This window comes from Populus nigra, chromosome 12 (assembly GCF_951802175.1).
Source record: "Populus nigra chromosome 12, ddPopNigr1.1, whole genome shotgun sequence".
NCBI classification, from domain to species: domain Eukaryota; kingdom Viridiplantae; phylum Streptophyta; class Magnoliopsida; order Malpighiales; family Salicaceae; genus Populus; species Populus nigra.
The window spans coordinates 15,581,284-15,593,767 of NC_084863.1; the positions used below are offsets into that span (position 1 = coordinate 15,581,284).

The following is a 12,484-nucleotide window of genomic DNA, read 5'->3' on the forward strand; positions in this document are numbered from 1 at the left end:
GTGTTTTTTTTTGTTATTCCCATATTTGTTGGGAATTCTCTCGATTGTTTTGAATTTTATTGAAGTCTTTGTTGTCAGACTTTATAAGCTCACATGCTTTCAAGACGATTTCCATGATCATTTCTCTCTTTTTGCCCCCTAGTGTAGGGTGTGATCTCAATTAAGGTTCTTATGAAAGAAAAAGTTTGAAATAGACTCAGCTCAAATTGGGACTCCAAAGGATAATTTTAAAGAAAGTGAAAGGAATATCAAAGATGGCCTTTCCTCATTTCAAGTAAAATCAGTTAAAACCAATAAACGTTGTCCACATCCAGCGTAATGCTTTGGATTTATAAGATACCATGTGTTGCGAGTCCATGACAACTAATATATTACCAATCATTATTCATGCTGATAAAATGTAAATCCAAGGCATAATTTGAATGATAGTTGTTCCAATTGTATGTTTTGGACTTGTTTGGTCATCTCTTTAAAGGGAATTGCTCTGAACATCATCCTAAACAAATCATTGATTTATTTCATGGAAATCACAAACAAAATCAGTTCTTTTAAAATCTCATTTAAGAAGAATGGGTTCTCCTGTAAAAAAAGTTTGAAAGATCAAATTGTTGAGCCATTGAGATCATGCATGGGTTTTTTGGTGAGGTATATGCAAAGAGAATTTCCTGGCCAAACTTTATTTAATTGATTATGATTGGATGAAACACATCATACATAATACTTTTTCACAGAATCAGAATTCACAGGCCTAGATACATCATCTCCATCCATTCTAGTTAACAACAGGGCCCCTCCAGAGAATGCTTTCTTCACTACATATGGGCCTTCATAGTTCGGTGCCCACTTGCTTCTATCCTCACTTGGTAATGGTAAGATTTTTCTTAGTACAAGATCCCCTTCTTTGAATTCCCTTGGTCGGACTTTCCGGTCATATGCTTTGGCCATCCTTCTTTGGTATAACTGGTGATGACAAATTGCAGCCAACCTCTTCTCACTTATCATGTTTAGCTGCTCGTATCTCACTTTAGCCCATTCAGCTTCTTCTAGTTCAGATTCCATTAGTACTCTCAAAGATGGAATTTCTACTTCCAAAGGCATCACCGCCTCCATCCCAAATACTAATGAGTAAGGTGTAGCTCCAGTAGATGTCCTTACTGCTGTGCGATACGCATGTAGAGCGAAGGGAAGCATCTCATGCCAATCCTTATAAGTGACTACCATCTTCTGGATAATCTTCTTGATATTCTTGTTTGCAGCTTCGACAGCACCATTCATCTTCGGTCTGTAAGGAGACGAGTTTGAGTGTTTAATTTTCCACTTCACACACAATTCTGTGATTATTTTCCCATTAAAATTTTGGGCGTTGTCGGTCACTATCTTCTCAGGTGAACCGTACCGACAAATCAAATCTTTCTCAATGAAACACTTGACCACCTTTTGAGTTACATGAGCATAAGAGCTGGCCTCCACCCACTTTGTGAAATAATCAATGGCTACTAAGATAAATTGATGCCTATTGCTGGCCTTTGGGTTGATTGGGCCAATCACATCTATTCCCCACATTGCAAATGGCCATGGTGATGTCATATTGAATAGAGGAGCTGGAGGTGCATTTATCTTATCACTATACACCTGACATTTATGGCATTTTCTGACATAATCAATGCAATCTTTCTCCATGGTCATCCAGAAGTATCCAGATCGTTGCAGTTGTCTGGCCATCATATGCCCACTTGCATGAGTTGCACAAATTCCTTCATGAATTTCTTGCAATGCTACCTTAGCTTCGATTTCATCTAGACATCTTAGTAAAGCCCCATTGAATGATCTTTTATATAGAATTTCTCCATCCAGGTAAAATTCCATGGCTAACCGTCTCAAGGTCTTCATATCTGCTTTAGATACCCCCAAGGGATACTCTTGATATTGGATAAACCGCTTGATGTCATAAAACCATGGGTTCCCATCTACTTCTCCTTCAATTGCACAACAATGAGCTGGAAAATTTCTAATCTCAATGCAGATTGGTTGTACCCTGATGCCGTAATCAGTTTTGGCCATAGAAGCTAAGGTTGCCAAAGCATCAGCAAACTGGTTTTTGTCTCTTCCCATATGGGTAAAATCTATCTCATCAAAACCCTCAGTCAGTTTTGAGAGATATTGTTGATAGGGTATCAATTTTTCTTCTTTGGTCTGCCATTCGCCTTTCACTTGACAGATTATTAACATTGAATCCCCATAGACATCAAGCTTCTTTATCTTCATCTCTAAAGCAGCTTCTAAGCCAAGGATACAAGCCTCATATTCAGCAGTATTGTTAGTACATTCAAATTGTAGCTTGATTGAGATAGGATATTGCTTCTTATCAGGTGAGATTATCACAGCCCCTGCTCCATTGCCGGATACATTCACTGCCCCATCAAAATACATGATCCACCAATCATTCTTCTCTTTGTCTTCTTCGACTATCAACACATCCTCATCCAGGAAGTCAAATTTCAAATGCTCATAATCTTTGATAGCATTATCTGCTAAATGATCAGCAATTACACTTCCCTTTACAGATGTTCTTGTCTTGTATACAATGTCATACTCTGCCAACATTACTTGCCACCTTGCTATTCGGCTTGACAAGTAAGGTTTCTCAAAGATGTACTTAAGCGGGTCCATTTTTGAGATCAACCAGGTGGTATAATACAACATATATTGTCGAAGACGCTTCGTACTCCACACAAGGGCACAACATAGCTTCTCAGTCATAGTATATCTGGATTCACAATCGGTAAACTTCTTACTCAGATAATAGATAGCTTGCTCCTTTCTTCCAGACTCATCCTGTTGTCCTAACACACAACCCATTGCTACCTCGGTTACTGTCAAATACAAGATCAAAGGTCTTCCAGGCACAGGTGGCACTAACAAAGGTGGATTCTGTAAGTATTGCTTTATTTTGTCAAAAGCCTCTTGACAGTCGTTGTCCCATGTACCAGGATTCTTTTTCCGAAGTAATCGAAAGATTGGCTCACATGTTGTTGTTAACTGAGATATGAATCGAGCGATGTAGTTCAAACGTCCTAAGAAGCCTCTTACTTCTTTCTCAGTTTTAGGAATTGTCATTGCCTGAATTGCTTTCACTTTATCAGGATCGACCTCTATTCCTTTATTGCTTATCACAAATCCCAACAACTTTCCAGACTTTACCCCAAATGAGCATTTTGCAGGATTCAGCTTCAACTGATACTTCCTTAGTCTATCAAATAATTTTCTTAGAACTTGAACATGATCTTCTCCGTTCTTAGACTTGGCAATCATATCATCCACATACACTTCAATCTCTTTATGCATCATATCATGGAAAAGCGTCACCATTGCCCTTTGATATGTGGCTCCAGCATTCTTTAATCTGAATGGCATCACTTTGTAACAAAATGTTCCCCATGGTGTGACAAAAGTGGTCTTCTCTTTATCTTCTTCAGCCATTTTAATCTGGTTATACCCGGAGAATCCGTCCATGAAGGAATAAGTTGAACTCTTAGCAGCATTGTCCACCAGAACATCTATGTGAGGCAAAGGAAAATCATCCTTGGGACTAGCTTTGTTTAGATCCCTGAAGTCTACACATACTCTGATTTTGTCATCCTTTTTTGGGACTACCACTATGTTAGATACCCATTGAGGGTATTTAATAACTTCTAGAAAACCGGCATCCCACTGTTTCTCTATCTCTGCTTTGACCTTGAGTAGAATATCCGGGCGAGTTCTTCTCAATTTCTGCTTAACAGGTTTACATCCTTCTATCAGAGGCACTCTGTGTACTACAATATCAATGTCTAGACCAGGCATATCTGCATAAGACCAGGCAAACACATCCGTATACTCTTGTAGTAGTGCTGTTAAACTACATCTTTCTTCTGTGGTAATCAGAGTTCCAATCTTTAGCTCTCTTTTATCTTGCTCTGTGCCTACATTTATCACCTCTAATTCTTCTTTTGCAGATTTCCAAGCATGCTCGGATTGTTCTACCCGTCTAGTAAACTCTTTCATATCATCTTCATTCCATTCCTCTTCATCCATTGCAATCACATCCTTATCAAAGTTTGGCCATTCATTTTCAATGCAATATGTTTGTGGATTTATGGAGGATTCATTTTCAGGATTCCTGAAAGCGGAAGGTGTTTATAGTGTAAATGCATATCTTGTAGTCAAACAAAGCAAAATAAGATAACAAATGTTGAGGAAAATGCACGATCTCAATAATATTTAAAGTTAGCTCAATAATTATAAAAAGACCTTATGTTGACATCTTGAGCCAAGATTTCCAACTAGGTACAAAAACACAAAGCAAACTTCAAAGGAAAGCACACAAAGCACATAAAAGCGAATAGACGCTTAATCATTACTTCTTGAAAACAACTGGGGCTTCTTCAATCTCCCAATTCTGGAATACTTCATCAACTGAAAGCTTTCGCACAAAGGTATTGGTTGGAGCCTCTTCTAGAGAGTGGACAGTTAACTGAGGTAACAACTCATCTTCTTCTGTTGTTTTCGGCTCATCATTATAATTCCAGCCTTTTCCTTCACCTTCCTCTACATTGTTGATGTCCATGACGGCAAGTTTCTGTCCCAAGACTTCTATCATGTTTTCAGGTTTCATTACATATGCTGACTTTGGGAAAGAAACATGGATGGGTGGGATTACAATGTCTTCTTCTTCTGGCTTTCTTCCTTCCATTCTGGCCAACCTTCTTTCTCGCTTAATCCTAGCAGCTCTCTTGTAATCATCTTTCTTAGGCTTAAAGCCAAGCCCAAACCTCTGATCAGCAGCCTTAACTTTCATCATGTTGACTCCCTTAAAACTTCCAGTAAGTGAAGCATTCTGGAATGGTAGCCCATGTTTCAAAAAGCACTTAGCTATCATTCTGGAAGTATCAGAAATAATTGGTCTTCTCAACACCGTATTCTCTAGTACCCATTCAGTGTTCACAATCTCGAAGGCATGGAGATTTCCATCTTTGCAATCTTCTACTTCAATATAAGGGACTGACACATTTCTTATCATGGACAAGGTTTCTTCTGCCTTAACTTTCACTAAAGTACCATTGATAATGTACTTCAGACATTGGTGTAGAGATGATGTCACAGCCCCAGAGGCGTGTATCCACGGTCTCCCCAATAACATGCTATATGAAGGATGTATATCCATTACTTGTAGGGTTACCAAAAACATCTGAGGCCCTACAAACAATTCAATGTCAATGGTCCCTATTACCTGTCTAGGGGAACCATCATATGCTCTAGCTGTCATAGTGCTTGGCCTCATATAAGTAGCATCAATTGGCATCTCATCTAGCATATGCCTTGGTAGCACATTCAGAGCTGAACCATTATCCACAAGCACTTTCCTTCTTACCCTCTACTCCTACAGCATTTACCCCTCCACTACTTGCAGTATGATTGGGTAAAGGGTTAGAATTCACATTCGGTGCATCATCAAAAGTTATCCATCCAGCTTTTATCAATTGCAGAAGCTTGTTTTGAAATGCATTACAGCTTTCAATGTTATGCCCAGCAATGCCAGCATGATACTCACATGTCAGATCCGGCTTATACCAATTTGGGTATGGAGGTTGCAGTGGGGTTAAGGGAACAGGAGCCACTTGCCCAATGCTCAACAACTTTGAATACATTTCTCCCAAGGGAAGTGGTAATGGTGGCAATCGTTCTTGGGTTCTTTGAAAGTTCCTTCTTGGAGGATTAACAATTTGGTTACTTTGTTGGTCATTTGGTGGGTTTTGTTGGTTGGTAGGGAAAGGCTTAGTGAAGTTTACACTTGCAACTTGTTGGGTAGGTATTTGAAAGTTATAATGATGGTAATTTTTCTTCTTACCCTTATACACTCCTTCCACGTTGTTCACCTCAGAATCCTTCTTTTTCCCGGTAAAGCCTTTCTTCTCAGTAGGCTCTAACATTCTCCCCATTCTTATTGCTTGTTCTATCCTCTCAGCGATAGTTACAGCATCATAGAAATGTTGAGCTGAACTACCCACTAGGTGTTCAAAGTAAGGAGATTTAAAAGTGTTGGAAAACAGAGTGACCATTTCTTTTTCTAACAAAGAGGGTTGAACATGAGATGCTTTTTCGCGCCATCTCAAAGCGTATTCTCTTACAGTCTCTTTGTTGCCTTTCTCCATGACTAACAAGCTTGACCTGTCCGGGGCTACCTCCATGTTGAATTTGTACTGCTCCACAAAAGCTTTTACCAAATCTTTCCATTTTCTGATCTTGGTATTATCTAGCCTTGTATACCAACTTAGTGCCGATCCAGAAAGACTGTCTTGAAAGAAATGGATGAGAAGTTTCTCATCATTCACTACTTCTGCCATCTTATTGCAATAAGATTTAAGATGTGTGACTGGGCATTCAGTTCCAGTATACTTGATGAATTCTGGTACCCTAAATTCTTTGGGTACAACTACATTTGGAACTAAACACATCTCTGCCGCATGAACAGGATCATATAAGTCTGCCCCTTCGACTGCCCTCAATCTGTCTTCTAGAGCGGTCAACTTCTCATAATCAACATGTTTAGAGAATTTCATCATACGTGGGTCATCAGCTGTCAAGTTTACAGTAACCGGCACTTGTGCTGGTGGAACATTGGTAGTGGACTGTTGTTCAAATAAAGAGGGATTTGCCCCTAAATTTTGAGATGTGAATACAAAAGGAGCTGCTGGCATAGATACAGATGGAGTTGCGACTGCTGGCTGAGTAGAGGTATTTTCTATGGACTTGGATGCTAGGGCCTGCTCGAGTAGACTTGTAAGTCGTGTAATATCATTTTTCATGCTCTCCAACTCCCTTTGGTAATGAGCCTCTAGATGTGCTCTTTCTTCGTTCTCCATTATTTTCCTTCGTAGTCGAGTGTAATGAATTTTATGGTCTTTTGGGGGACCTATATTTCAACCTGAGTGAATGCAAGAAAAATAAATGAAATGCACAAATGGAATGCAAAATGTCATATGACTTATGCATGCTTGTTATTTGTTTCCAATTTTCTTTTAACTTATGATAAGGAACAGACCAGATCAGATTCTCTTAAGAAAGTTCTCATTGAGGACTCCAAACCTACAGGGACTTGAACCGATTTAGGGGAGAAATTTGATGCCATAAATCAGAATCAAAATAAACATTTCTTATGATGAAAAGATGACAAACTGGTCTTTTATTAATTTACAAAATTAAAATCACAACAAGTCAATCTTTCCAAAGCCTTGGACCATCATATGCTGAGATCTCATTAATTCCATCTCTAATCAAACCAAAAAACTGATGGAATTCATTTCTAGTCATTGGCTCACCATCTGCTACTTGTTGGGCTAGGCCTCGTAATCCTAAAGCATAATTCTTGGCATCATCTGCTTGTACATGATAGCGCATAGCTTCAGAAGCCCAACGTTCTGCTTCTCTTTCTGCATTTTCTTTTTCCGATGATAAGGTTTGCTCAACAGAAAGCAAATGGTCGACATGCTTATCTAAATTGGCAATGACTAAATCTTGATTTTGATGTTGCTCTTGAAGTGATCCATTTTTCTCTTCCAATTTTAATACCATTTCCTCAGCTTTTGATGCTCTTTTAACCCATCTCTTCATGTTGACATCTTGCTTCCTCTTATCTTCTGACAAAAGTACATATTTTTCTTGTAATTGCTGGAACTGAAGTTGTTGATGTTGTAGCTGAGCTGACAAGTCATCCTTTTCTTGTTTTATGATAGCCAAAGTTTTCTCTCGAACGTCGAGATTAGATTCTAACTTTCTTTTTTTAGCCCATAACTCTTCCACTTCAGCATTCAAACTTAGGTTATAAGATTCTTGTTGGGCGTGGACTTCTTCGTGTATGTCTTCAGCAGACTGAATCACAGACCTGGGTGGCCCTTCAAAAGGAGGAACTTTGTACCCTTTCCCTCTCTTCTTTTGCCATATTGGGTATCCTTCAGTTGTTTTTCCTTCTACTCTCTTAGCAGAAGTAACCCTACCAGGATGTTTCCATGCCTTCTTCACTGACTCTAATAACTTCTTCGAGGTCTTGAAATCTTCATAAAATGTTGCCAGTTCGGTAGTCCTTGGAATAAACTGCTCAAATCCAAATTGTCGTAAAACCATGTTGGGACAGTAACTAATACAGCAGCGAGCTCCTATCAACGGGACCCATGGGTACTCACCACAGTATGCCAGATAAGATTTGAAATAGGAGTATCGACTTCTCCAATGAAATTGAGATCTACTTAGACGTAGGAACATTGATTCCCATGTGGTTCTTCCTACTTCATGCAAATGTTTTTCAGCAGAATTCTCCAGCTTAGAATAAAGATGCCATGGGGTACCAACCAAACCTGAAATCTTCCCCTCGATCATATGACTCACAGTCCAGACAAATAACAACTGCAAACAACATCTTAAACGACCCCTTCCGGCTTTTCTACAATAATTCAAGGATGAGAAAGTTTCTGCCAATATTGCTGTAGCAGGGTTAATTTTAAGGGCCGCCACATTTTTGAATACATTAACAGCCTCAAAATCGATCATCCCCTCGGCAGATGGGAAAAGAACCAAACCATATATGCCTAAGGCCAAAATTCTCAATCGAATTTCATTGCTTTCATCATGTAATCTCCTCTTGAATATGGCTTCTAGTTCATTCCAAAACCAACCTTGGCTATTTCCTCGTTTAGTTGCATGTGATTTTGCTAGTTGACAGTCTGTCTGGGTGATCCAAGCAAAGTTAGAAAGTGCATGCTCTATAGGTGTGTAAAAGTACACCTTTTCTGACTTGGGACAATTTAGCAGGGATTCATACTCCTCGATAGTAGGAGTCATATCCACAGTATCAAATGTGAAGCACCGATATTCTGGATCCCAAAACCCTATCATGGCCTGAAAACAAGCATGTTGGACCCTAATCTTCAGTAAATATGATAGATCCCCATATTGTTTCTGAAAAGTGATTTGATCATGAGAGGATAACTTTTCCCAGCAATCTAGCAGTTGTCCTGTACCAAGTGGTCTGTCATCTAATTTAACATGCTCTGGCAACTGAGACTCAAATTCTGATGGCAAACAATCCCCTTCATCATGTTGGCTCAATTCTGATCTAGTCAAAAATTCCTCAATAGTATTGCCTTTTTCCATCTCACACTTCCTATAAGGATCGGTGGAGATTTAATGAGAATATGAAATGTATATGAACATGTATGTGAACGCATTGACATTTGTTTGTGTCTTAAAGGGTATATCCTAATTGATAGGATCTAGCTCATAAGATTTGGTTTGGTTTAATCTATCCTTAAAGATATTCTTTGGTTCTTAGATTGCCCGAATTACCCATGGAGTAATCGGCCTCTTAACCTTATACAACATGAGTATGGGAAAAAATTTCCACAATACCCGTTGCATAGGGTGAGTTACAATCCAAGCGAAAGTCCAAATGAGCATCAGTGGACATAAGTCACACTTGCCACCTGAATCTTTCTTTTCTAATCTTAAAAAGGACGAGCTCGGGTCCAGAGCTTTTTTTTGTTCACCGTCAAGTGTGTGAAGACATAAATAAATAAACATGCATGCATGTGGCAATATGAAAAATTAAAAAGAATCACAGTAGATATTGCATAAAATAAATACTGCAAATAAAATAAATACCCAAAAATAAATAGCAATAAAAAAGTAAATGAAAAGCAAACACAAGCAGTTGGCTCAACCCTAAGTCCCTAGCGGAGTCGCCATTCTGTCGATACACGACGTCGGGCGACGGCTCCCGCTTTTTTTTGTTTATTTACAAAAATGGTTTTTTGTTTTTTTAATTGGGGGAAAACAAAGATTTTATTGGAGTCGCCATCTAGTAATTTGAGGGAACTAGAAATCCCAAATTAGACACTGGTCCCAGAGATTCGGGTACGGGGTTAGTTATGATTAAGGGAAAGTAGACACCACCCTTAAAACATCCTTTCAAAAGAAAGGTTACCCTTACTTGTGTGTTTTTATTTGATTCAAATGCTATTATATTTTGGGCTTATTGGTAATTATTTTAAAATGATTAACGTCGGTCCCTAAAAATAGGAGACACGTTAAAATGACATCAGTCCCTAAAAATTAGGAGACTTGTCTAAAATACTGACGTTTATCCCTAAAAAGGAGAGTTACGTCTGGGTTACCAAAAGAAATAATAGATATTGGTAATTTGCCTTTTTTAAAATGATTAACGTCGGTCCCTAAAAATAGGAGACGCGTTAAAATGACATCAGTCCCTAAAAATTAGGAAACTTGTCTAAAATATGACGTTTCAACCCTAAAAAGGAGAATTACGTCTGGATTATCAAAAAAAATGATGGAAATAATCCATATTTGATATTTACATTTTTGACATCGGTCCTTTTTCAAAAAAAGAGACGTGTCGACAAATAATATTCGTTTATAAAAACAAATTTTATTTTGATATTATTGAGAAATGGATATAACCATATTCGAGAATTGGGATTTGGATCCACGAACAATAATATGATAAAATGGGTGTGGGAACCACGTTGTTTTTTTATATTTTTTTGTTTTATTGTTTTTTTTACATGCAAGAAAATTTATATACAAAATAAAAAATTGTTAGAAATCTCAAAAAATTTACCTGAGTATCACTGTATAGGTAAAAGACTGAAATACCCTCGAAATTCTCCGAAAATTACGAAAATGCCACTGGCGGCGCGTGTGACTCACGCGCGGCTACTGTTGGCGGCGGCGAAATTTCCCAGCAAGATTTCTGTCCAAACGACGGTCGATCCTGATAGATCTGAGGACGAGGATTCTGATGGCGGTGGTATCGTCGGTCGTTGATGGCTGACGAAGGAGAATCGACGACTTGAAGCTTCGGTGGCCGCCGACAATCGCGGCCTTTTTCCGGCCAGATGAGGCGGCTAAAACGCTGAAAACCACCGGGGTTTTTCTTTACAGCAGGGGATAAACCTTTCTGTGGTGGTGCGGAGGCAGGAGGCGGCCGGAAAGTGGAGATCGGATGAGAGAGAGAACGTCGCCGGCAAGAGGAGAGAGAGGCTCCGAGATTACGCTACGGTGTTAACGCGTGTATGGTACACCGGTACCTCTGAACACTGTACGCCGTTGGATCTCGGATGAAATGATCGGATGGCTGTGATTGGCTTGATTAGCAGATTGAACGGACGGTCTGGATGAGCGGAGCGTTGATCTGGTGTGTCGCGGTGCACAGAAATCTCGGTGAACCGGCTGACGTGGCGCAACGGGATCAAATCTTGGAATATTTCAACGGCTGAGATGTGTCGGGATATATTTGGTATTTTTCAAATTGTTTTTTTTTAAAAACAATATCCTACTCTTGTGAAGAAAAACTAGAAAAAATATTTCACAGCGATTCTTTCTTTTTTTCTCTCTTGTTTTCTTTCTCCCCCTCCGTGGCTATTTATAGCCAATCAGTAGGGGACAAATCACATCCACCTTCCATCTACCCCAAATAAAAAAATATATTAACATAACTGCTACTTGTATAATTGAACTGCTCCGTTGAAAAATTACTTTGAATTATTGATTTTTTGTTTTATTATATATAATAATAAATATTTATATAGGTAAAATTAGAACTCAAATCAGTATTAGAAAAAGCCCGACTTAACCGTTAAAAATCAATTTTAATTACCGAAAATTATGTTGAAACACTGAGAAAAAAAAAAAAAAAAAACTTCTGATGGGTATCAACCCAGTGAACCGGGTTTTGGTCGAAAATGATGGTTTTTGACCCGAAACAGCCCGAAACTCAGTTTTTACCCTGGTCGACATGGTTTGACCCGTATTGACCCGGTGGACTCGGTTTTGGTCAAAAATGACGGTTTTGACCCGAAACGGCCCGAAACTCATTTTTTACCTTGGTCGACATGGTTTGACCCGTATTGACCCGGTGGACTCGGTTTTGACCCAAAATGACGGTTTTGACCCGAAACGGCCAGAAACTCATTTTTTACCCTGGTCGACATGGTTTGACCCATATTGACCCGGTGGACTCGGTTTTGATGGAAAGATGCGGTTGACTTGAGAAAAGTATATTTTTGAATTTTTAAACTTTTTTCTTAATTTTTTTTTGGATTTTTATAAATAGTAATAGAAATAAAAATAACATTCGAGAAAATCTTGGTGGATCCAAAATTGGGTTACAACAATATTATTCGGAATAAGTTGTTATTATTCACCGTTAATGTTTGGATAAAAAAACCCCAAAGGGATGAATAACCAAAAACTGATGGGATCCTTAGATTTTTGTCTATCCTCCTTGCGATTTACGAGTCGTAAACTCTTGAAATACTAAGGGGAAAATGAGCTTTTAAAGCGCATGGAATCTCCTTGGATTTCTATCTTAATAAATTTAATTTCAGTCAAACCTAGGAAAACTGATGGGATTAGAAAACACCAACACCATAGC

At 38.7% G+C, this 12,484-nt stretch overlaps 1 protein-coding gene across 1 annotated transcript; it reads right to left on the bottom strand.

The window, feature by feature from the left end:
• Nucleotides 1–708: 708 nt before the first annotated feature.
• Nucleotides 709–10,947, bottom strand: LOC133669048 (uncharacterized). Its single transcript, XM_062089055.1, has 4 exons — nt 10,670–10,947; nt 5,411–6,964; nt 4,401–5,346; nt 709–4,159 (listed from the first exon to the last, which is right to left on the bottom strand). The coding sequence occupies exons 2-4, from the start codon at nt 6,900–6,902 to the stop codon at nt 709–711; spliced, it is 5,889 nt and encodes a 1,962-aa protein (XP_061945039.1). The 5' UTR covers nt 6,903–6,964; nt 10,670–10,947.
• Between the last annotated feature and the right edge of the window lie 1,537 nt (nt 10,948–12,484).

Coding starts and splice junctions, on each gene's coding strand:
- LOC133669048 (XM_062089055.1), bottom strand. CDS start 6,902: ATGGAGAACGAAGAAAGAGCACATCTAGAGGCTCATTACCAAAGGGAG. Junction 5,347..5,410: donor AAATGCTGTAGGAGTAGAGG/GTAAGAAGGAAA, acceptor GGCATATGCTAG/ATGAGATGCCAATTGATGCT. Junction 4,160..4,400: donor GCCCCAGTTGTTTTCAAGAA/GTAATGATTAAG, acceptor TTCCGCTTTCAG/GAATCCTGAAAATGAATCCT.